The following is a 26,400-nucleotide window of genomic DNA, read 5'->3' on the forward strand; positions in this document are numbered from 1 at the left end:
ATATTGTAACATTCAGACAGAGCATGGCTCTGATGTGAAGGCACAGCAGGGTGCTGAGCCTTTACCAAATATCATTGTGCTGCAAGCTGAACAAATAGCCCCAAGTGGAAAAAGCAGAAGTCTTGCCTGTAAATTATCACTTCGATCTGCTATCAAATACAAAGCTGTGATAATAGCACAGCTTTTTTTTTTTTTTAATACTTCAAAACAAGATCCCATATAAAAGCAGTTTGGTTTTGATGACATTTTTGCAAGAGACAGAAACCCATCCCATGAGATCTAATAGCCTGGATCTTTAAACCACACAGAGAAAAAAAAAAATCTATTCTAGGGTGCCTTTATTCTCCTTTTTTTGGGAATGGGTATGATATAGTTAAGAGCTTGTAACTTCATCCTAACTTGGAAGAGAACAACTTCTGAAGTCTTGATAGTTTTTGTGCAAGATTAGAAGATAACTTGTTTTCTGATTCTAGTTCAATTTCCTAGTTATTTGTTACTAACACTCCAGAGGGAAGGGGAAAAACTGGGACACTTCAGAGTAGCTTAAAATTAATCATTGAACACACTGAAAACAAAAGCAGAGTCATCAACCTTCAAAAGAAAAAACAAGCAGTGCAGCATCACTGATGAGATGCCATACAAACGCAGCAGGTTTCACTTAAACTAGTGTGGAGGAACTATCAGCCTAGATGAAGCAATGTACAGGGGAGTTAAGACAAAAATCTACAACTCACATCTTTGTCTCCAAGCGTTTCCAGCAGCAAGAGCAAAATGGTTTTGAAATGTTCCTCCCAAACTCCGAGATTATCTTCCCTTGTGATCTTTAGCAGTTCCAGGAGAGCTCCTTTCCGCTCCTCCACCCTCTCGTTGTGGTTGGAGAGCTCTTTCAGAAGATCAGCCACCAAATCTGAATGGTCAATGGGTACTTCTAGGACAAATGGCAGCAAATCATTTGGGGAAATGGGGAAAAAGATCAAAGATGCCAAGATTACTAACCCTCTACAGAACAAAGTGCATGTAACAAGGGGCCCCCAAAAAATGCATCAAATGCCAGGTGGCCTAAGTCAAGCAGGCAAGAGAATCCGACTAGCCCACAATTTCACCTGAGTTCATAACACAGCTCATGAATCTGCACATGGCTTCTAATGAACCAGGAAGAGATGATGATTGAATTTCATCCAGTTCCAATAATTACTTCTACAAGATGAGAACTGCCACAGTTTTTCCCAGACACACACACCCAAAACGAGCAATCACATGTATGACCTTTAGATCAAAGTACAGTGACTCATCAGTGTACTGCAAAAAAATAAAGCTAAGGTGTAGCATCACTTAAATGAAGTGAAACACGCAGTAACAACGAGCTATTAAGTGAGATGTTTCAGTCAAAGAGCGGAAGGTCCCCAAAATAGTGTCCCTACAGATGCATTTAGATGCTTAAGGGACTAGTTTGAGGGAAACTCTAGGCAAACAAAAATTAAAACTACAGTATAACATTTTCTCAATAGCCACAGATCAGGTTCTGCTGGTACATGAGAACACAGAGTATTTCATATCAAGCCTCGACTCAGATGCAAAGTAATACACAACATATGCATGGGCAGGCACGTATCTGAGAGCACTACCCATACACAAATAAACCAGAAAGAGCAAGCTGCCTGCAGTTTTATGAGATACGCTGATACGAACCATCCCGAAGCTGATCCATGTCATCATCAAACACTGCTTCCTTCAGGGCAGTCTTGTCATAAGTGTTAATTGTGTCGGCATAAGGATAGGGGTTATATTCTCGAGCACGTGGCCCTGAAAAGGCGCGGGGTGGTTGGGTGTTAAGTAGGGAGGTTTTGTTATCTAGAGCCATCCTTCCACCTTCCACAATGTCACTGCTTCCACGGACATCACTGGTAGGCACAGCGAGGCCACCATCTCGAGAAACCTGGGGGATCAGACAGAAAAGACATAAGACTACTCAAATTCTGTGGAAGCTGTAGCTTTTTTGGAGTTCACCCACCAACATGAAGAGGCATAGAATCGTTTACACGTACATAATACTTGACTAAAACTTAGATTACCACCTCTTTCCCTTATATAACTACAACCGTTCCAAAAATATCTCATGACCATAGGGCAAAAAGCTATGCTAACGTTCCTAAATCTAAGTTAATATTGCTAAAACTGCACAAGCTGGCAAAGATCATAAACTCTGGAACAGGGCTAATTTGCTACGAAAGGGAAAGGAAGCAAAAGCAATGTCCTCCTCATGAAACTTCACAACCCACTGACAGAGAAGACTGGATGATGCTTTGCAAGCTAACATGAAGTGAACAACTGAAGGGTCCTGAAGAAAAATCTCGGACCAAGAATTTTTAGCTTTGAAGGCTAACTTAATCTACTAACCTAAACTCGTTTGTCCAGATAGGAAGCAAAACTGTCACAGAATCACAGAATATCTCGAGTTGGAAGGGACCCATATGGATCATCGTTTCAGATTCCCGTAAATTTTGAAGTCCATGTATTTAATTAAAATGAATAGCATCTCACATGGTAGATAATTCTGTAACCATTCATGCAGCATAAAGGTACCATATGAGTTGTACCATATGAGTTGTGCACTCAAAGTGACTATGGGTCCTTCCTATAGATGAAGTAATAAGCCTGTGAGGGAAACCACCCATGCATTTTAAGAACCAGTATTTCCCATTACAGACCTGACTACACACAACTTCATGAAAAAGCCATCGTTGAGCCATGCTGAGCCTGGGGAACACTAGCACTGTTTCCTCTGTACATGAGACTCCCACAGAAACCCCATGAGCAGATTTCACAGGAGGCTAGAGTTCAAAGGGAGCAAGGGACTACATTAGTGGGACCCCATAATTTACGTACAAGAAGTTAGCAACCAATAAGCCAAAGACACAAGAATACAGCAGGAATAACCACATTTTGTACACTAACAATCCAAAGCCAGGTTTGAACACAACATTTTAAAATTTCACCTATCTGGGGACATTAATCAATCGAATACTTACAACGTCACAGTCTTTCTTTCCATCACGTTTGATTGGCTCATTCAGGTCCTCTTGACTACGGAAACTAAATTTTTCAATTGCTTCTGTGACTCCACGAAGAGAGCTGTAGATTTCATCAGAATTTAGGTTCTCCGTGTCATAATCCAGCATACTAAAGACCAAACGTATATGAAATGTTACATATGAAATTGGAATCCGCTTTTGACTTAACAAAAACAATGCCAAGTCGAAGACAGATGATTTGGTGTACCCATTCTAACAGTGACTTGTAACAAAACATGGATGGAATCAAAGTAGACTTCGGGTCTGAGTCTCCCCTCAAACAGGGCTAAATCTAGGAGAAGCTCCACTGCAATCAGTGGTGTTACATCGCTGTAAGTGAGGGGAAATCAGGTCCACTGTTTGTTACATTCCACAGCAGTGAGTGTGCTAGCTTCTGTAAACCAAAAAAAACTATCCCCAGCATAGTAATGGTGTTATTTGAAAAGGAAAATAAAGAAAAGCAATCACTATGAGAACTCAAAGGGTTGTGACAGCTGGTGGAAATGAAATCAATGAAATTTGAGTTTCATAATGTATCAAATATATTCCATCAATGGATTCAAATGTGAGATTTAAATGGAAAGGAAAACGTACCTTGACGTAAACCTTAGTCTAACATGTCCCATTTTCATTTATAGAGTAGTAAAACCAAAACCACTTGCACGATGTCTTGATAAAAGATGCATTTCAGTATTGAGCCTAAGTTTGGGAATGCTCTCACTCAAATCTGATGCTTTCTTGCAGTCTGTCTGTTCCTCAGAAATTCCTCAGCAGCATAAAGCCACACAAGTTTTGGGATTACTTGAAGAGTTACCCAAAATTAAGTGCCATGAAAAAATGCCTGGCATGCAAGGGCAGATAATATGAAAAGATGTGGCTAAGAAGAGAAGCTCCTACAAGGTTGGAGGAAATGAAAAGGCATTATTGGCAGGACTTGCTCTATCTAGGAGGAAAAGTTGAGTTTGCATGACAATCATTTTTCCAAGAGAGATTTAACGAAGTGACCCAGTAACTGAGAACAATTTCTCTGGTGGAGACTCAGATCTTAGTAGAGCCAGAAGCAAATAAACCAAAAGAATTTGAGACATTTATGTCAAGTTGTTTGTCAATAAATGGCAAGAAGCAGCTCCCTACAGGGGTGGATTACTATTTCTTAACAGCTGGGGAAAGATGACAGGATGGGCTTGGAGGAGGATGGCTGAACAAAGAGCTGTGTTCCTTTTCCACAAAAGAAAGATGGGGGGGGATAAAACCAGAAAATCCCTCCTGGGGTATGGGAATGCTGGGTACACAGCTATAATTTTCAATAGAAAATTCTAACATCCTAGAAGTAGGATATTAAATATCTAGAACCGCTACTTCTTTTTTCTGGAAGAAATTCAGGAACTTCAGACAGAGGATAAGATTGGTGCTGCCCGATTCCTTCGGGATTAACACACTGAAAATAGCCATAATCCCTGGCTCCCAAGCAACACGCTCACTCTATGATCACACAAGCATCAGCACCATGTATTCTGGCAAAGAAACCAAAGAACAACTCCCCAACTTTAAACAGTGTCTGTCAGGCCAGGAAGAAAGAGAAACGACTTAAAGAACAGACCAAGACCAGGAAACAAAAGCTGTTTATAAATCTACAGAAGTCAAAGTATCTAGGGCTTTTCAGACAGCTGAATGATACTAATGCACTGTGATGGCTTTCCAGACAAAAGTGAAGGCAGTTTTTAGATTCTTTATAAGTATCAGGCAGGGATAGGACAACCTTTGTTTCATATGATCTTGAAAATATTAATTTTGAGCTCAAGCATGTTTAATTCATAGATCTTAAGGGGTTCCTCATACAATATTATGTGAGTAATGAAACCACAATTCAAGAAGGTATACATGTGACTGCACCCATGTACCCACACCAAGAGATGACATGACTTACCAAAGATCACAGAATGAAATCCATGGCAAAAAAAATGAGAAATAATCACAGATATACTGACACTAAATCTTCTGCTAAAATCATCGCTTCTTTCCTCAGGGATAAATTTTGCTCTATACTGCTACCAAAGAATAGATCAAAGTACAGACTCTGCAATGCTAAAGGACTGAGGCAATTTCTCAACAAAGAGCCACCAATCTGACGCATTTTTCAAAGCACAAAACCACATTTTAATAAAAATCTAAAGAATCCAGTGATTTCATATGTCAAGAGTAAGCCTGTGTAGGAGATCACATTATGGCTGTGTAGTTCTACATGAACGAAAACTCTACATATGAACACACACATCTATTGACAGTATGTGTGCAGGAATACTTCACAGACAACACAATGGGGGGAATAAAAAATAAAATGGAACTACACCCACCTTTCAGGAAAAAAAAAAGGGGTACAAAAGGAAAAAAAAAACCTATGACCCATGCAGAAAACTAGAGGAAAGTCACAGGATGAATAAGAAGTGAGTAGAGATGAGCAGCGTTTAGGGATGTCACAACATTATTTTCCATCTTCTGCTGCACTAAAACAATGCAGCTCTCTACAAGTTTATCAAGATACAATTTGACAGCTTTCCAGTCTGACATAAAACACATTTTACTTCCATAAACTATTATTCAGTTTCCAGACCAAACTATGTGTAAGTAATCAACAGTTTAGCATCCTCAAGCAGTACACAGTAACCCACTTCCTTGCACTTTCAGGCTCTGGGCTGGAATATACATCAAATTATTCCAAAACTTGGTGTCAGCTAATGAAAGGAGGAAAAAAATTCTCAACTAGTTTACCTCCAAAAATCAAAATGGATCTCTTCCACAGATATCTTAGTGTCCTGGAAGAGTCAGAACATTGATTTAAAGTGTTAATTCTGCAGGTATTCACAGAGGTACAGACTATGGGATTCTATTTTCTCTCTCAGACACCACAGATTCCAAGATTTTGAGCCCTCAAAGAACAATTTGTTTGCTTTTCTTTCAATAGTTTTTCATTACGAACGTCTTGCTCCAAGGAAAGACTATATATCGTCCTTTCTCAGGTGATGGGTATATTTAAGTCAGGAGAAACCACATCTACAGAAAGCCTGTTATCAGGGTATAAACTTAAAAAAAATCCAAGGAATTTAACATAGAGATCTGACAAATTAGACTCGTATTCAGAAGGGTTTTTTTGATTAAAACCAGTGTACAGCTTTAGTCCACTATACTGATTGAAGATCAGTATGCAGATTGGAACAAAGTGTGAGGGCGTAGGAGTAGGAAGATGTCAAAATTAGCAATCGATAACCTCTAAATCTTGTGGTGAGGACAGTTTTAATTTCAATACTACAAATTTCCAAGATGTTCCACAATCACATTGTCTAAACAGCTAGCAAAATCATATATGCAAGCTTCATCCTCATTGTCTTATGGATATTCACTACCGCAGATGTGAAATCACTACTGAGCTCTATTTGCCTGTTTGAAAGTACTCATGTGCCGCTTGCACAGTGTAGCCAAGTTGAAAGACCTTTTGCCCGTGCTACCATAATGCAACCGGTACCTGACGAAAGTGCTCAGCAACTGTGTTCTGCGTTGGAAACCAACTGTGAAATTTACACCCATTCAGGAACCTGGCAGGGAGGAAGAGTCTGGAAAAATCCACTTTTTTTTTTTCCACCTGCATGCCACATCGTCCCCAAGCAGCAAGTGGCTGCCTGCCACTCCGCTCTCTGAAAGCTATCATCATCTCCTTTCCTTTTCCAACCAAAGCCTCTACAAATACTTTCCCACATTTGAACAAATCCCACAGTGTGAAAGGTAAATAATACTGTGACACCTCAGACAAGTTGGTTTAACAGGTAGCTTGTTACCTGGGAGAGTAAGAGCGTCTGAAAGTCTTGTGGGAAGGAGCAGTGGGGATGGAGTTAGGCTGAGAAAGGGGAGGGGGGTGCTTCGACAGCCCATCTGCACTCCAACCCCAGAACCGACTGCCGTGATCAGAGGAGAAACGAAAGAGAGAAAAAACAGAGAAAGGAGAGGAAGAAAAAAAAGAAACTATAATCTGAGTGGCTTAGTGCTGTCATGCTGCCTTGGAGAGAGAGAAAAAAATTAATAGAAACAAAATTAAACAAGAATACTCCATTGAGCCTCACAAGTCATTGTTTTGGCCTTTATTATTCATTTCTACTTTTATTCCTAACATAACAATATGGTTCACACAAAAATAGTCCCTGCTTGTACTAACCAGTAAATTTTACAAACGGATATAGCCTCTATAAACAACTCTTGAAATGCTCTAAGTAAACAATCCCTGACCACGCATCTGTATTCAAACTCTAAGCAGGTATTTGCAAGCAACAGGATCTCCCTGGAAGAAAGGAAAGTTGAAGCTGATTTTATCAGACACACAAAGGTAGCTTGTCAAATTTGGCTCCTGGTGCCTCTATAAGAGCCTGCAATCAGGCCCTAAACAATCAGCAAACCTCTTCAGGGCTTAAGATCTGATCCTATTTCACCAGATTCAAACCGATCCCAAATATGCAGCAAGTGAAAGTCAGTCTAGAGTGTAAACTTATCATGTAAATTGGGGACTTGGCCCAGGTCTCAGCAGACAAACCTGGAAAGACTGGATGAAACCAGCCTCTAAGTCAATTCAGATCTCTCATCAAACTTCCACAAACCACTTCTGGTTACTGTTTGATCTTGCATCTTTGGGTCAAGGCATCCATCCCTGTGCCAATTTGTCTAACCTTTGCTTTTGTCCTGTTCCCTTTATGGTACATGGATTTTCAAAATCATCTTCTAAATGAGAATATAGACATTTGAGCTGGTGGAGTATTCAGGACACCACTTTGTTTCTATTAAGTTTAAGTACACTGCCTCGGAAAGTCACATTTGTGTATACACAAGTGAAAGATATTGCAAGATCAGAAGTGGCAAACAAGTCAAGAATTGCTCCAGTGCAAACAGCAGCAAAGCCAGCTGAAAACTTCTCTGAAGAGTGGTGTCAAGAAATTCACTCATTAACCAGCAATCAAAACCATAGTTATTACATGCAACTATTATGGAAATACACCAGACACCCAGACTGCTGATCAGAAGTTTCACAGCTCAGGTCTCACCTACCTGCAAACGGGCCACCAAACAATGCAGGCTTGTCCTTATTGTATAAGGTGGATGATTTATTTTAATTCTTTTTCCATGCCCTGCCTTGCTCAACTTAATACTGAAACTGTCAAATTTTATTTTTAATGGTATTTTCTATTGTCAGTAAAAAACCAAGCACATAAACTTACATAGCCAAATAAAATTGTCAGCCTTTTATTTTGATGCATTTCTTCTAAAGATCTTTGAAGGCCTAAATTTGGGTTTTTAGTAATTGGAACTAAGCACAGGTTTCTGGGCAGAAAGGCAGAAACAGCAAGGCAAACCTATTCTACTAGTAAAGGCAGAAACAGCAAGGCAAACCTATTCGTTTGATATTCCTTCAAATATTTCTACAGAATTCTAGGTGAAAATTCACAACCTGAACGTAACATTTGAGTTTACAGAAGTTCATTTGCCATTCAGAACAGTATTCCTACACTGGAGGACTTCACAACTTAGTATTTTCCTTTTTATCATACGACATCATTTACTAAATCTCAGAAGATTTTCTCTGTCCAACACAAACTCAAGCCATTCATCTGAGCATTGCCCAGGAAACATTCTTTCCTCTCAGTCAGAAGTCTGGGTTTTTTCCTATTATTTTCAGTCTTCCCAAGCGCCCTCCCCCCTGCTTTTCTTCTTCAGAAAACACCTCTTTCCTCCATTACTCCTCTCCCCAAAAACTAAAACTGTCAAGACAAAAAAAGCAGGTACAAATGCAGAAGTAACTCACAGATGCAGTGGATATGTTCTAGTGATCATGAAGCAGAACTGGATGGAGCAAATGAAAGCAGGAGAAGGAAGGACTCTGCCCAAGGCCCTGAAAGCACCTTCTGAAAGTTACCCTTCTGAAGACACTAACATCAGGGGATACTTAAGCAGATGTTATCATCTGGATAGGCAAATTAGCTGTTTGCATCAGCAAAGTCCAGTTCAACCAAAACATTCAAAATCTATCCTGAGAGCTCAAATACGTGTACACACAAATACACACACAAAAAAAAAAAAAATAAAAGATCAGTCACCTGGAATTCAGTTGTGATGGCAATAATACGGGAGAAGTAATGTGACCTAAGGGCCATGGCATACATACATACTATAGAAAGTCAGTATCAGTGAAGCCTTGCTGATTAATACTGAGGATATTGCCCACAAACCATTAGTAATATGGGAGAGCAGTTATGCTTAGCAGCGTTTTTATATTCCTACAGGACCCAAACTATCCCTTCAACACATATCCCAGCCCCAAAAACATATACATCTCTAGATAAGATTCCTCCAACCTGTGCATCAAGAAAAAATTCAAAGGAAAGTATAATCTTCAAAACCAAAGCTGGCATTAAGAACTGGAGATAATCCTTCAACTGACTGCATTCGGGCTGCCTGTACAAGACACAGGCATGGACAAAGTAAGCAGGGCCTGCACACGGAGCACCCCAGGAAGCAATGGGCAAACACAACCTCGGTACAATGGCACCCCTTTGGCAATGGGTCCCATAAAAATGTAAAGCCAAGCCTAGTGTCAGAGGAGGGCTACACAGAGAAACTGTGGGAATCTTTATACTTTTACACTGCTATCAGAATGACTCAGGTGTGCTCATTTTCCAAGTCTGTAGAGAGAAAAGTGACATTTTTACACCACTGATGAATAGCAAATGACAAGCATTTGTAATGGAAACATAACACAGAAGCTCTATACCAACAACTGCAATACTGCAGTGTACCCTACTTCCAGTAATCTGTTAGCACATCTTCCAAAGCCTTTTTTCTGAAAGAAGGACGACCACATGTACTCTTCAGAAACAGAGCTAAATTCTCCCTTGTTCTGTAAGTCAGGACCATGCTCAAACTGTGCTACACAAGACATTTTCAAGAAGGATGCAGTCCAGCAGAGCAACAGAAGCTACTGCCACTGATTTGCAGTACTTGCCACCGCCTTTTCTGCAAATGGTAAAAATCTGGAGCTACTGTTACTGCTCAGAGGTCACTCACCAAAAAAAGTAGAACTTCTCCCCTGAATATTTTAAAGGGCTTTTACAGCAGCTTCCACCTTCACCTATCATTGAAGAGTAACTTTTACACATCACTCTTGAATAACTAAATCCAGCAAGGAAGCAGGACACGCTTCTTGAAAAGACACCTAAATTTTTGGATCAACATCCCCAAGAACTCCATGGAAAATTGAAGGAATGATTGTTTTCTAAAGGAAATTCCTGGACCACTGCACCAGTGGCAGTTTTGGTCTTGACAACATAATGGCAGAATACTCTGGAATTACACGCCCTCTCTAACTATTCCTTGAGAACACATCACATGGGGGAAAAAACTCCAGTTCCTAAACCCAAAATGCTAGAAAACAACAGCAACAACAAAGTATGAAGTGTATGCTGAATGCTTTAATCAATATTTTGATACGTGCATCCTGACATCAAGAGGTGAGAAGAATGCAAAGACAAACTGAAAAGCAGTGAGTGAAGTGGCAAAACAGTTGTGTCCCAATGATAAAACCCAAAAAGCATGGTAAAAGGTCATGGATTTATAAAATAGGTGCCACATGCAAACAACAGGGCCAGCAAAGCCACAACGTAACCACAGGGAGACATATCTCAGTTTATAATTTCCCATGACAGAAATCAGCAGGGCAACAATGCTCAAACTAGTCAAAAAGGAAGCAATATAGTTGGAACCATTCCCCTGAAACTCTACCACTTAATTTCTTAATGAAACCTTTGTTGAAAAAAACTCATAATAGGCAACTCGACCTTGGCTTGCCACCTCTTGGTCTAGTTTTGGATTACAGCAGATTTAAGGGTCACAAAGATGTATTTAGATATCCAAAATTTTTTCAGGAAACTCCATGTGCTCCTCATATGCTGCTGGAATTAGTATAACTACTCATTAAAGGCTAAAAGCCTGTGTTTTTCCTGACACATGGGAACTCGCATGTCTAAGCATCCTGCCAGACAGGGTTTAGCAAGTCATGACAGGGCTGATCAACAGATTTCAGTGTAAATTATTATACTGGACTACGAACTGCAGTCCTCACCCAACATGTTTCCTTCTGTCTCTTCTGTGACAAAGGGAAGTGACCTCCCATGCGGAGACAGGACAGGCAGACAAGAGCAGCAGCTTTTAAGCTTTCCCAGCATGAATCAAAGCTTGTCCAGGTAACAACCTAATACTTTCCTCCAATATTTCTACAGTTCCAGAGCGTATTGTTTAAATTCCTATCTCCTCTGCTCTAAGTTTTTATGGTGCAAAACATGTACGTTCCCAATATCCAAGAATCCATGTTTGCTCAGTAAAAGGTTTTGGAGTGGACCAATATATTCTAGGGTAGCATCTGCAGGTTCAGCAAAACACCTGGTTGCAATAGACCTGCTGCCCAAAGGATCAGGCCACCATTCTGCTGGTGAGCAGCCAGGATGATTTGAGAGGTATTCAGCACTGAAACACAGTCATCACCACTGCTTGTTCTGCATCCTCACAAAGCGTAAGAGGGGAACAGGAGATTCAGTACTTCTCTCGGCAGCACAAGCACTGTACTACGGTCAGATGAATTACTGATCACAAGGGCACACCTAAAAAATAGACACAATCTGAAACCCTTGACCTGAAAGTCATCATATACTTTGTGATATTTGCAACCTCAGCAAGACCTCATTTCTAATGCTGCCATTTAATATTACCTTTATTGAACCCACAAATGTGATTCTGGAGAAGGCCTAGTTATGAAAGAAAATTAGTATTATATGAAAAGACATTAAGATTACACAGATAACATGAGGACTGAACACTGAATTCAATCACCAACCATGTATTATCATGTTCAAACCCTGTTTCTTTGGAGCAATCTACCGTAAACTTTTGGTCTTGTTTTTGCTTTCAAAGTGAGTCATATTCTGCAAATGCACACTCACTGTTGAAATCCTTTAATATTTTGCAAGTGGTTTAATTAGCCTGCCACATTACCTTGGAGACAGTCCACCATGGGAACAGTTGGTAGGTGAAGTTAAGGGGCTGGTTCTGCTACTGGAGTGCCGGGAAGGAGTCCGACCAAGGGTATTGCTGGGGGAACCCTGGCACAGAAGCAGGAAGACAGGGATTAGCAACATGTTGCAATGCACGGGCAGGAGTACACAACAACAGGTCCAAATATTGCCTTTGTTTGTGCTAGACAAGCTTAGTGCAGTTTTGGTTCTGGCTCTTGACCTAAAAATCTGCAGCCATGGTTCACATAGTCATTAATATGTTCTTGAAGGTACTGCTCTGAGGATAAAGAAAGCATATGTACACTTTTCTTCAGTCCACAGAACCTGCAATTTTAACTACACAACACGTACGGCCTGCAAATATTGCCAGAGAAATGGTTTATCAATCTACCAGGTTATCTAGCTTCTCAGATACTATTTTCCAGGCTCCAAAGCATGCAGACCATTACCCTGGCAATTTAGCAATTTAATTATGCAGCTATTTTCTGCATTGTCTAAAGCACTCTGATTGTACTTGTTATAAGCATAAGCAAGCAATCTAACTTATCATTTTTCCACTGCACAATCATTTATACCACAGCAAAATGAGTAGAAATTGCTCCCAATTGTGACTCTCTTCACACAGGTCAAAGGTACTAGAGAATCCAGTCCATTTGCCTGGAAGCCTAATGCTGCAGTTCTAGCTTACACAAAGGTCTACTTTGTCCCTATAGAAGTGCAAAGATAGGAGGGTTCATATTCCAGCAAGTTTCACAAGATTTCCACATAAAAAAGGCAAAAAATACCCTAATCCTTGCTGCTGTGGGGAGAAAAGAAGTTTAGAAGCACGCTTAAATCCTCTACTAACAAATTCCCTCAGAGAAATAAAAACAAGAGCTTCATGTAAAACCAAAACATAAGGTAATAGGTGTAGACTGAGGAGACCTTGTAGGTCACAAATATCCTGCAAGCTTCTTAGTAGACAGTATATCTGTTATTAAACTGCTTTTAATAGTAGTGGTAAACCCAGAAAATATATGGTATAAGGATTTCTGTTTTAGCCAAAAAGTTGTTACTGGCAGGATTTTCAAAAGCACCAACTTGAAAGCACAAATGCCACCAACTTTCATGCCCCTCTCAGTAGTTTTTTTTATCTGTACTAGTTATGACTATATTAAATTTAAAAATAACCGAGTTTTTTGTTTTAACAGTCCCTATAAAAGCAACAAACAGAAGCCTCTGTTGCCATATTGCTTCAAGACAACAGCTACAGCTAATTCATGCTACTGAACATCTGCAACAGCTTATCAATGAGCTGCTGTCTTTGGGGCTCTGCTGCTTGCAAGGACAAGGGCCTCTCACCACACTGGTGTTACTGGAGTTCTTGAGGTGGTTGTGCAGAAGCTTGGTAGCACCATCCTGGAATGTTTTTGGCAAGGCACCAAGTAACATGGTAAACTCAGGAGTGTTCAATTCAAAGAGAGAAATCAGGACTATTTGTGCTGCCTGAAAAGAAGAATAAAGAAAAGACCATCAGTTTTATTCTTTGAAAAGAGTATGCATTCTGTTGGTAACAATCCTTATGGTAAACGACGCATGTTTCATTCAAAAAGAAGATTCCCATACTAGACAAATTTTTTGACATATTCCTTGTGATGTGTCATAAGGAATTGCTAACTGCTATAGTTAACTTTTTAGTTCTTAGAGCTTACAATATACTTTTGCATTTATATCATTAACTTCTTCAGATGTGAAGTGTACAGCTACTCACAGCTAGTGAGAAAATCTTACCATTGTCCTGTCTAGCACGTATTTCAATTGAACAAGTTACTGCAAAAATTTACAGGAAGCAAACACCACCAGAAGCTCAGATAAGTATGAAGAATCTAGGACTGCAATTTGTCATTCCCATGCTTTCTATTTTAAATGTGAATGGGACTAGTTCTCTTCCCACCCAACCTCTCCTCTTTCTAAGGATCTGACAAGTTTGTTTCATCAGATAGAAAATCCCTGCTTCTATTTTCCCACCTCTCCTTGCAAGTCTCACCGTTGAGGCTGCTCCAGCAACAGAAGACTCCATCTCAAGTGGAAGATCTACTGGGATGGTGATAACCACCTTTCTCTCATCCATGGACAGGCTAAGCCCCACCAGACTCCCTAAATTTAGTAAGTGAAACCAGGGTACCACTGATACGATTGAAAATTTTACCAATAATTTCACTGGACAGGGTTTGTCCTATCTGCCTGGAAGAATAGCTGCCAGAACAGGATCTCCACTAACTCCATTAGCAAACATACAGCTCTGCGTATCCTGAACTAAGACAATGGAATCAAATAGGAATGGAAGCAGAATAAAATCAGAGTGCAGATCTGCAAGAGTAATTAACATCACGTGTTCCTAACTGTACTTCGCCAGCAGCATACAACCCATGTGGACTGCACCAATTCTATTTTTTTTTTCCCTGCCTTTGCCTTGAAAAAAAAAAAAAAAATAATAAATGAAAACTGTACTTCGCCAGCAGAGCATACAACATGTGGACTGCACCAATTCTATTTTTTTTTTCCCTGCCTTTGCCTTGAAAATATACAAAAATATAAAAATTGATTAAAAGAACAATAAAAATGAAGCAATGATGAAGGACCTCTGATGGTCTGCAGCACCACCTTCTCCAACAAGGGTGTAGCCATTGATATATCAACCTCCAGAATACATATCTGGATACAAAGCAGTGATTTAGGCTCACGAAGTAAGAAGCAAAGCTACACATGCTCTTATTTTGAAACCACATATATATAGGCTTCGGAAGAGCAGACGCTTGTGTCTGACCCTTTTGGGAACTTTCTAAAACCTCCTAAAAATGAAAAAGAACTTTAAAGAGGGTAAAAATATAATTCATTGCTGTGGCGATAACTGTACATTCATTGTTCTCATCAATTCAAAGAAGGAGTTTTTAGTAAGCAATGTGTTTGTAAAGTTGCAATAATTAAGTGTATCTGCAGTTCCCTGTGAAGTGGAATCCTTTAGCAGATGATGAACTTGGGGACACAAAAACCCTTTCATAGTGGAGGGGAATCAAAGTACCTCATTGTTTCAGTGGGCAAATTGCAATTCAAGCTATACTGTTCCTTCTGCTATCAGCCCCAATTTGCAGTAACAGTTTTGTATATAAAAACATTTTCCATCCATGAAAGTTTAAGTAAGCAACATCCTCTTCATATGGCCAACAAAGAAACTGAGGCACACAACACTCAACAGGCTTCCAAGGACTGCAGTGAACAGGTCTTCAGACTCTTCATTCCAGATGGATCATGCTGCCTCCTGTCAAAACTCTAACTTGAACAGAAACACAGCATGTCATTATTCACTTCACACTAAAGATCTAAGGATGAAAGAAGTGGGGAGATAATTTTCCCCGTGCCTTTCTTAACGCCATACTCTACCCTCCTCTGACCTGAAGTTTTGGGCAACTCTGCCATGAAGCCTGCCTGGTATCCAACAAGGACGTGTATTTCTGTCCATTTTGATCCAAGAACTTTTAAGTTTTCACCAGCATAGTATTTTCTGCAATAAAAATATTACTGCAAACAAGAGATCTCAGAACAACAATCAGCATGTTGAGCTGAATGCAAAGTGACAAGTCATGCCAAAGTTCATTCCCATTTGTGAATGGCATGCATATCCTGGATGGTTAGGAAGTGGACATGCAGATCTTCTGTGTCAGAACAAGCAGATCTCATTCACTGAGATTAAAAATACAGGAAAATTGATCAAGAAGGTTTCCCAGGTTGAGAGGTTGCTCAGGCTAGAACATCTGGAGATATCAACTGGTAAGTCAGGAGCTGCCCAAGCTAGAGTGAGGTGGGAAAGGATTTAAGATACCTTTGTCCCACATATCTCCCATTGATGGGTTAGAAATAAGGTCATCCTTTGAGACCTCCCATGTAAACAGAGCAAAACAGGCGCAAGAGCAGACGCACTCTATGATGTGACGTTCTAGAGGTACCTTTCTTGTGTGCCAGAGAGGTCTAAGATGCATCTCACAGATCTGAGCAAAATCTTCACCATAGCTCCACCAGGGACTTTACAATCCTGTGGCTTCACTTTGAAGCAGAGAGTTATCTAACTGGTACAGTTTAACCCTGACACACAAACACTGATAGCACAGACCTTGTGCTACAGGAGTATGAGTGAAGTTTCAGCTCCCAGAAGTCACTTCAATTTTGTTCCACTTTTTTGTTTTGGCTTTAACGTAAAGAGGACTGTGTCTACCCTCCCTCTTTGCACAAAATACAGCTTGTCTTTAGGAGTGCCTGCCAGTATTCTGTGTACCCCCGGTGCTCTTCAGTAGCTTTGCTGTTGCCTGCAAATAGGTCATTGGGCTTTGAATGAAGTGCTGAACAGTTGTTCACAATGCTTACAATGTTATGTGGCCTGAAAGAAAGCAGGCCTATAGTCTATAGATTCTGAAATAAAGCCAAGCACTACTACAGCCCGGGAGCGGTGCTCCAGTAAAGCTCTCAAAAGCAACACTAGAGCTACGTGGGTTAACCTTGGCTGTGTTCTTTTTAAATAGTCCTCAGCCATCCAACTGCACTTCTAGGTTTATTTCAGGCAAAGGCCGTTATTTGAAAGTTCAGCCATGATTTCCTACTTAACACACAGAGGTCTTGGTCCCTGCTACCATAAAACCAAGAACACTTACCACTGACCTCAAAAGCTGGAAGGTCCATGCTAGCTTGAAATCACATTTATAACATGCTCCAAGTTTCACTCTTGCAATACTTAACATTAACTGTATTAGAACTGGGATTTCAGTGATGAAGAGCATCAGGAGCAGCCCCAGTTCTAATACAGTTAATGTTATTTCAGTGATGAAGAGCATCAGGAGCAGCATTTCTACATAGATCTGGACACACTTGATAATCCTCTAAGTTTCATTTATCTAGCATACATTTATCTAGCCAAAGGACATCTTTTACAGATAATGTTCCTAAGAGTTTTAAATCTGTGGATTTTCAGCTTGTGGCAAACCAGAAGACATTTTCATAATCTCAGAATCACTGCTCGTTTCTGAAAATCTTGGCCCTTGTTTCATTAGATTACTTAAGGAGTAGATAAATTTAAAACAAGCAATAAAAAAACTTATTTCTGTACACAATGTACAAACATTCTTCATGCAACACTCATGCTTGATGATACACAGTTTGAAGAAAGAGTAGTATCTGAATTTTCCCTTGCCTTTGTGTCGCTGTACCATTAGTGTGGAACACTAATCCATCTCCTTTCAGTGACATATAACGTAGACCCTACAGATTATCTAATCTTAATGAAGCAGTTCTCTGCTGGCTTGAGCTGGAGAAACTCCAGTGACTTCAGCACCTGACTATGCTAGTGACGGGGTCTGGCTCCACATCAGGTTCTTGAATAATTTGCTTATGTAACTTCATTATTTTCCTTATAACAATGCAGCGAGGGATCAGGTTCCACAAGCCGGTAGCAGCTCCCAAAGTTTCACACTTAGGTCAATGCAATTCATGCTGTGCAACAGTGTCAGCTGCTAAAGGGACACAAATGCTGTAGCAACTTTTGGTTTTTGTTTTCACCTAAACAGTTGGTGTTGGCCAGATTTATCAAAATCTCTAACCTCTGCAACTTGGTTGAATTATAATAAAGTCTCTTTGAAATGGTTTAGGCTCATTAAGCAAAAAGATCAAGGCTAACTGGAAAAATCCATCGATTTTAGAGAGGAAATGTGGTCAGTGACCTAAGCTTAATACAAGTGCCTTATGATTGCTGCTGTCACTGGTCCAATAGACCAAGCTGAATAAGCAGCTAGTTGCCTGAGCTATATGAAAGCAGTTTTCAAGTTACTCAAACTTCTATTGGCGATGGGCTCAGAACACTGGCAGTCCCATAAAAGGAGAGGACCTCATACCCTGATTGCTTCTGAGGGACTATAACAAGAGAGTTAACAGACAAGCACACCAAAGCCAAAGATTACTTCACAGACAGACACGCTTTTTTCAGGCTCCCAGTCAAGGTGTCTTTACACAGCTAGACAGTTGAGTTGAGACTGCAAACACTATTAGTGTTATTAGTGCACATGGCTTTTAGTCTACCTGTTTACATTTCTCTTCCAAGTTTCCTTCACCGGGCCCTGAGGAAGCCGTAGTTGTCCTAGCTGGCAAATCCTCACCCACCCAACTATGCATGGTCTGGGTTTGACAAACAGGAAAGTTGATATTATTTAGAGAAAGCATAGATTTCAACTAAATCATCTAAACAGTACACATACTATCTTTTTGCAGAAGAGTTTTAATCAGTTGCTTGCTTAATTTCAAGTAACAAAAAGTATTAATATTTGATTTAACCAGAAGAGCATTCCTTTCAGCAGAGAGCAGCACTGGCTCAAAATTAAATTCAGCCACAACTCTCAGGCTTACAGGCATCCCTTGGTTCTCCTACAAGGCTTTGCTTTGGCAACCTCCTGATGGCCTCCATAACCACCTAAAAACCTCTGCTGAGGTGCAGAGCTTAGGCAGTGCTGCACTGAGATTGCACTTGCATCTGGCCAGCCAGGAGTAGGGGAATAGGTGTTTGCATTTGCCTGTACCTATCCTTGCAGGCCTCTAAGTTCAGAGGAAGAAGCAGTTAAGAATTTGCAAACTCCTGACTCCAGTCCGGGCATCAGTCTGACAGACCAACATTGTCTACAAATGCCTTTTATCATGTGATTGGTCTGGCGAAGATCCACACTAACATCTACTCACTTTTGACAAACATAATCATACTCTGTATGCATCATTCATTTCACCATCCAGTCTAAGGCAAATGTGGTTTTAATAACTTAAGGCACACTGGAACAGAGAAGCTCTCTCTCTCATGTCACTTTGAATTATACCAAACTGCAGATCAAATATAGGTCCACTGAGATCGAGAGACAGCAGTGACACATTAGGCAGCTTGTATTAGCACACATTGGCATAGGGCAATGCTTCAATTCTCTGATGAGCATAGCTGATGTTAAATGAGTTAATTGACATCTACTGAGAGTGTTTGCAGGCTCTAAACAAGTGTTATTTAAGTGTACTTTCCAGCAGACAATTAAGTGTTAGCTGGCACTAAGCTAACAAACTATCTACCAAACCAAACCGCCTGCTTGTTCCTTTTTCAGATCTAGAATCAGATGAGTATGGACATCCACATTACTGGTATGGTAATATGAAGCACAATGGCTTCACCAATTCATACATAATCCAAGCATGTTAGCTTGAGCACAAGTTTTTAAACACACAGTTTTCCCAAAAGACTTCTAATAGAATATGCTGTTTACATCCACATCCTGAAAAGGAAGAATTTGTTTCACAGATTCAAATACAGAATTCACGTACAGATTAAATCCACAGTGCTATTGTGTTTTATACAGCACACAATATATCATGAAAGGCTTTTACAAGTCATGGATAGTTGCATTACATGTGTCAAAGGCACCTCAAACAAGTGCCAGCAAAAACTATGCAGCACTGAATCATCACACATTCGGATTACTGTTCTATAATGGATTACGACTCCTTATGCATGCTGTTGTTTTGTGACCTGGGCACAGCAAAGACCATGGCAAAAATGTTCATTATTTCTGGAGAGCCAGATGTTACCCCAGAAGTCAAGCTGATGAAGGCTACTCTGGGTAACTTTGCTCCTTCCAAAATGGCATTTGTTGCAAAAACAGGTTTCAGGACTAGAAACAAAGGTTACATTTCGTTAACAACTGAGAAACTTTTATCATAAACCTAGCATGTAAGTGAATTCTGAGGGGGGAAGTTCCCATATATAAGCTAAGAAAGAAGAAAAGCTACTGAAGTAAGATGGTTTGTAACAAAAACATGCACTTTAATCTGCATGGAGTTTTGAAATGCTAGAGTAAGTATGGCAGACTTATCCATCACAGTTCAGACAGCCTATGGTCTATTTATTGGATGGCTGTACAACACATCATGTAAATATCACCTCTAATGTCAATTTTCAAAATAGATACATCACCTATACCTATGTAGGTGTGTGTTTATATAAATGGCATATACACACAAACATATTATGCACAGACACATAAGCGTGAGTATACACATTCTGTGAAGCGGTTTCTTGTTATCTCATATTATCATGTACTAGGTCTTACTGTTTCAAGCAAACTGAGAAAATCTGGTTATATAACAAATTGCTTTCAACTCAAAGGATACTAGAAGGCTGTATCAAGCGAAGAGTTTCATTTTAAGGAAATCTACCGAGCACCATGTTTCCAACAAGCACGTGATGATTTTCTGGCCACTAACATTGGGAAAAGCCATTTTCCTTACACTGCGTACACTAAAAACATTTGGGCTCTCATAGCTCTCTAGCATCAAATTCAAAACAAACAGAAAATGACAGCTATTATTTTGGAAACACAGCTAGGACACCGAGATCCTTTTCGTTCTAACAGCATTAAATCAAGTAAACACTGAAGTCCACCAAATGCCATTTGTGATGTATTACACTATTTTTCCTAACACTGACTATGTTTAAATGCCTGAAAGGAGTTCCTCTGTGCATTTAGGCTGAGTTTGACTTCTTTAGGAATATCCTTTGGCTAAAAGGCTGACCTCAGCAGTATGGACATAGTCTTATTTAAGACTCCATAAGCCTGAAATGAAATCCTAAGGCCTGGTTCTCTGCTAACTTGGCTCTTCGTGGAGTCCACACAAATCTGGTGTAGGAATATTGCAAGAGTGCTAAAGAAACGTCCGACCCAGAAAGGCAAGGGCCTATGACTGGGGAATATTAAAACAATTTGCCATTCAAAAGCATTTCTGCAAACACCCTCTTTGCCACTGCTACTGTCACAGGCCATGACCAACAGTGTTCACTGCCCAACACCAATAAAGATGAACGATGCCATTTCAGCTCACTAAGTCTTTGGGAGTGCTTTTTACAGTGAAGCTTCTGTCCCAGAGTTGCTCAAATCTGCCTGATGCTAGATGAAAAATTAAAACTCCAGGAGAGATTTCAGAGGTCTCATGGCATCAAGCTGCAAAGGAGCCCAATTTCATTTCCTTAGCAGTGTTTGCTTTCCTGTCTACCACTGTTCCCCCTACAGACATCACAGCAATATTTTATCCAAACTTGCTCTGGCCTTTATTGATAGATACAATTCCCTTATCAAAGTGACAACATCAATATTTCTTGAAAAATGACAGCTAGGACTACTAGTTAAAGAAGTACATACATCTTCATTGGCTGTTTGAGCATATGAAGAATTTGTTGACCTGCAACTTCCTCTCTGAAATCTTCTTCATATTCTGGTATAATTCAGAAACATTTTCTCAATTAATCAGTTTTAGGAAAAAAAATCTCATCCCAAACTTTTTTTGTTTGGACACCTCTAGACTTCACCTGCAAACCAGTGGCGCCAATCCAAGGAGGGCCTACCCCTAGGTAGTCTGAGGGGGACTTCATCTTAATGAAAACCACAGTAACACAAGCACTCTCCTGGGCTTTTTGATTCATTGCAATGGTTCTAGTATCTTACCAAGTCCCATCTACTGTCTATATTCAAGGGCAGCTTGGCGAAACTCAGTAACAAGTGGGACAGCTGAAAGAAAAAGTTTCCCCAGTCACGTAAGTGGAAGGCAGAACATGATGTACCCATGACACGAGGCTGCCCATCACGTGTAAAAATGCATTCAGGCTTGTAAAATATAACTACCGTAGGAATATTTCATCAACAGAGAAGCCAGGCAGGGTATCTGGCACAAAGGAAAAATTTCTTCTTGCCTGAGATTAGTAGTCCAAATGATGACCAGGCAATACAGATCTTGTTATATATCGTTATGACCAGAGCTTGGCTGATTAACAAGACGGTGGGCAATGTCATTGGCCCTTCACCTTGGAAGGCCTTGTTCCCCTTCAGCCTGTACAAGCTCCTCCTAAATGCTAAGCTCCTGTGTGCCCTCACAGACGACTCCACCCCCTCAAATGCCGAGCACTCATGTTTAATAAAAGTTTCCATTCACCCAAGCCTTGAACATGAGGTTTCTTTAGGCTTTGGCCAGAGTCAAATCAGAAGCCTCATTCTAATTTTCATTCTCAAACTGATGGCTCTTTTCCAAGATCAAAGTATTTTCCCACACAGAGCCCAAGCCTGTCATCCAAATTCAATAAGCATTTCACCTACGTAAGGATTGCACAATAACTTTGCTGGCAATATTAGTGATAACATGGTAAAGTTACTGACTTAATGTCCTCAGACCAGTCATCACGGTATTTGCATTGCCATTTTGTGTTACTTTTCTGTATGGTAATTAACTGGCTTTTGTAAAATGATTTCATCAAATCTTAAACATTTTCCAGAGAAAAATCAGAATTAACGCCCTGTTACAGAGAGGAATAAACCAAGGCAGAGGAAAGTCAAGTGCATCGCACAAGGTTAGACGCTAGTACAATCAAAATTAGAGCTCAGTTATCTGAAGTCCTGATCTGTGCCCGGCCCATCGATATGTTCTGCTTGGAGAAAAAGCAGCAAGCCAGCTATATGTGTGGAAATTACGAACAGGTGCTCTCCTTGCACTGGAACCACATCCCATCCAGGTCTCCACGCAGGGCTGCGCGGCCTGTTCCTACCCAATGGCTTTTGTTCAGCACGGAGGACAAATGTATTTCACCTTTCTTCTAGCACTGCTTGCAGGAAGTAAATCCTAACTTGAATGCAGGGTAAACACCCGTAAGTATTAACAATCTTTAAAACAAGACAAATATTTACCTGTAACACACTGCAGATCACCTTATTATAAACAAAGCTAGACAATAATTTTGACTGGACAAAGTTCATGGCTACTATCAGCATCTTAAATGGTTTCTGCCCTGAGAGGGAATCACGACATTGTCAATGACAGTCTGTAATATCAACTGTACGTTCCTCTAAGTACATCATGTTTTTCTTGTGATAACAGAACTTGTTTAGCTACAGATATTATTCCATACGAGAACATAAACTGCATAACAGTATTTCCTTTGACTAAGTTTCTTTCCGATTTCACTACTGTAAAACATGACCTGTAACAGGTGAAGTATGCTCAATTAGTCATCATAAGAATATGCAAAGTTTATTAATAAAGCTCTGTCATTCAGTTTGAAAAAGGTTTTTGGACTAAATGCCATTTTTTGTTCTATTTTTCTCCAGCGCCTTAACACTACAGGGCTGGGACTTCCATGACTGTCACACAGTCAATAGCAGTAATGGACAGACGATCACTAATAGAAGGATAATCCCACTATTGACTGAAAATATAATCCAGATCCCTTGATTGCTACCATAGGATCAGATCTGCATGACTAATTGCCATGTGCACACAGCAGCCACATGCTTTCCCCACTGACAGAGGCCATTTATATACTTCACCACCAGCATGAGCAAGCTCGTTTTACCTGCATCTGCTCAAAGGTAAAGTCCAGACAGAAGAGCATGGCCATCACATACAGATGCTACTTGCATTAAGGTAGCATTCAGTAACTCAAATCTGGGTGAGAACCACATTGGCTGCGGGACTACATTTCTTGGAGGAAAGAGTCCCTGCCTCTGTGAGCAGCTGAGCACCAGCATCGCTGTTTCACCAAGTCAGCCGCAGTGGTATACATGGACGGGACTATGCCAGCCAAAACTCCTCAGTACCAAAAATAAAGTCTGCTCCTGTCAGCTTGCAGAAGCTGAATGGATTGCACTGGTGATCTCAAATCCAGATTCTATTGAAAAATTACATTATTATTATTATTATTATTATTATTATTATTTCCCTCTCCCCCATAACCTCAACTGCAGATTCTATTAAAAATTACATTATTATTATTATTATTATTATTATTATTTCCCTCTCCCCCATAACCTCAACTGCTGTCTCCATTTTTAGGTTGTGACAACGTTTGCAACGCATGGTCTGCTTTGCACTCAGAAAACCTCAGATCTTGAAGGCCGCTGTAATACCTTCCACAAGGGCAGAATCTTCTGATCCTTTTTTGTACCTTGATATAAAAAAGGTACTTTTTTCCCATGTTACAGTGTCCAAAAAAGGAGGACAATTTTTTATTTGTGTTCTTCAGAACATTTCACCTGTCTGGGTTGGCCCTTGGTAATCCAGTTCATTACTGCATAATGAATTTATTAGTCCGTTAACTACAGTCCTGACAGAGATAATGGCCAATGATTGCTTATAAATCCTTTGCTGCAGTGTTTCTTCTAAAGCCCATGGTTTGTATTATGTTCTTAATAAAATCATAGTACAGCAACAGTATGATGAAATAAAGATCACCTGGGCATTCATTTTTAGTAGCCTAAGTTAGTTTAACTGTGTAATAATTTATTTGAAAGCTATAGGCATCAGAGGCAAATCCAAGTCACATGCAGGTTTAATAAAAAGAATTTAGATGCAGTAATCTCTTATCAGCCCCCAAAGCACTTGCCCAGGTACTGCTCAGGTGGAGTTTGCTGGAAGTTTTGCCAGAGCTCTGCAAGTCTTTGAAACAGATAGAAGGACGGACACCACACTGAACACCTGCTCTCCACATCCCACAGCTTCACAGCAAACAGCCAGTTTTTTCAGCTGCTGCAGATACTCTTCACTCAATTTTGCATGTAGCAATGATGACCCCTAATGGTGGAATATTTCTTCTGCTGAGCAATATGCAGAGGTTTTGCTTTTCGGTGTCTATTTCTACTTAAATTAATTATAATTCACTCTCATAGACCACCAGCAGAGTAAACTGCTTGAGGTTTACTTGAACTGTAACAGAGAAGCAGCTTATTTGGCTGTTTAATTCTTTCTGACTTTGTACCTGGAAGCATCAAAATGGAAATGCATATTCCAGATCTCAGTCCAGGATTTAAAGTCACCCTTTTTTCCTGAGGCAGACTGTCTTGCAGAAGCAAATTTCAGTCACACTAATGTGAATAATCCCTGATGAAAGTCTTCAGAAAAGAGCATGAGACATTGTTCCCTAGATCCAATCAGCTGTATGACAGAAAGCAAACAGCATGCACCCAAAAAGCTTCTTTGAAGCCTTCTCAGCTATCAGATAATGCTGCAGTTGCAGCACCTTTGATACCCAGTGATCTTTTCATCAGAATCAAATAATCACTAATAACAAAAATAATTTTCTTCTTTCCGAAGTTATAAAATAATGTTATTCTAGTACTAATTCAACATTTTAAATGCATGTAGAGCATCAAAATCTCATACAATTTTTACATTCTGAAATGCTTAAAAGTTTTTTTTTTTTAAATCCAAGTACATCTCAAAGCCTTAAACTCCTACTGGAATCTTTCTACATCTGGGCTGGGAAGAGAAGGTAATTTTAAATTGTGTTACAGATGCCAGGTACATAAAACTACATCTCACTTTTCTCTTGGGAGAGATGAGTATCACTATCTGCCCATTTTAGCTTGCCTGACACTTGCATCTACAGCAAGATAAAGAACAAGGTAACTGTATTACCCAGGCCTGACCTAAATGTGTCAGTTTTTTCCAGGTTGAGATAAACACACAGCTCTTAGAAGAGCTGAGAGCTCCTGGCAGCTTACTGATTTATTTACTTTCTTTTAACAATATAACAACACAGTAGTCATGCTAGATTTCATTTGAGTCTACAAAGCACAGAGCCTTCACCTGAATAAACAAAAACCTAGAGATATTTCTAGACTGCTCAAGAAAAAAACCCACGTTTTCAAACTATGATCTCTTTTTGCATGGTAATAGTAGTTAAAGTCACATGGCTAAGTACCTACTAGAAAAAAAATATGTGAAGACATGCTTCAGAAATGTGTCTTCACTGAATTGGCAATTTGGTTTGGACAGTAAGGTATGTAAAATCCATTTTTCAAAATTAGAATTTAACCACTGAATTTTCCATTACCTTTAAGACCATTTTTTGTTGGGTTGTTTGTTTTGTTTGTTTTTTTTTTTTTTAAGAACAATAATTACCACAAATACTTCATCATTCTGGCTTACCTTTCTCACATCTGAGCTCTTTGGTTCTGTTGTCCAAGTTATAATTCTAGATACAGCAAGTCTTGTCTCACTGGAGTTCACAAAGTCTGTTGGATCCATCTGTCTTGCCAAGGACTCAATATACTTCAGGATAGCAACTTTCACCTGCGAAATGAAAAGGGATTTGTTAATCTTATGAGCTGGCAAAGATGGATTTATCCCATAATAAACAGATACCA

General features: G+C 39.9%; 1 protein-coding gene across 1 annotated transcript in view; it reads right to left on the reverse strand.

Moving 5' to 3' along the window:
* The window catches only part of CLASP1 (cytoplasmic linker associated protein 1), a 186,045-nt gene that overhangs the window by 21,371 nt on the left and 138,274 nt on the right, over positions 1-26,400 (reverse strand). The window contains exons 29-34 of the mRNA XM_009274983.2: positions 26,183-26,326; positions 13,511-13,654; positions 12,150-12,256; positions 3,030-3,180; positions 1,690-1,936; positions 735-928 (exon numbers count right to left, since the gene is read on the reverse strand). Of these exons, the coding sequence (XP_009273258.1) occupies positions 735-928; positions 1,690-1,936; positions 3,030-3,180; positions 12,150-12,256; positions 13,511-13,654; positions 26,183-26,326 (987 nt within the window). The remainder of the gene's footprint in view (positions 1-734; positions 929-1,689; positions 1,937-3,029; positions 3,181-12,149; positions 12,257-13,510; positions 13,655-26,182; positions 26,327-26,400) is intronic.

The sequence above is a fragment of the Aptenodytes forsteri genome, unplaced genomic scaffold (genome assembly GCF_000699145.1).
Source record: "Aptenodytes forsteri isolate BGI_AS27 unplaced genomic scaffold, ASM69914v1 Scaffold255, whole genome shotgun sequence".
Lineage (NCBI taxonomy): Eukaryota > Metazoa > Chordata > Aves > Sphenisciformes > Spheniscidae > Aptenodytes > Aptenodytes forsteri.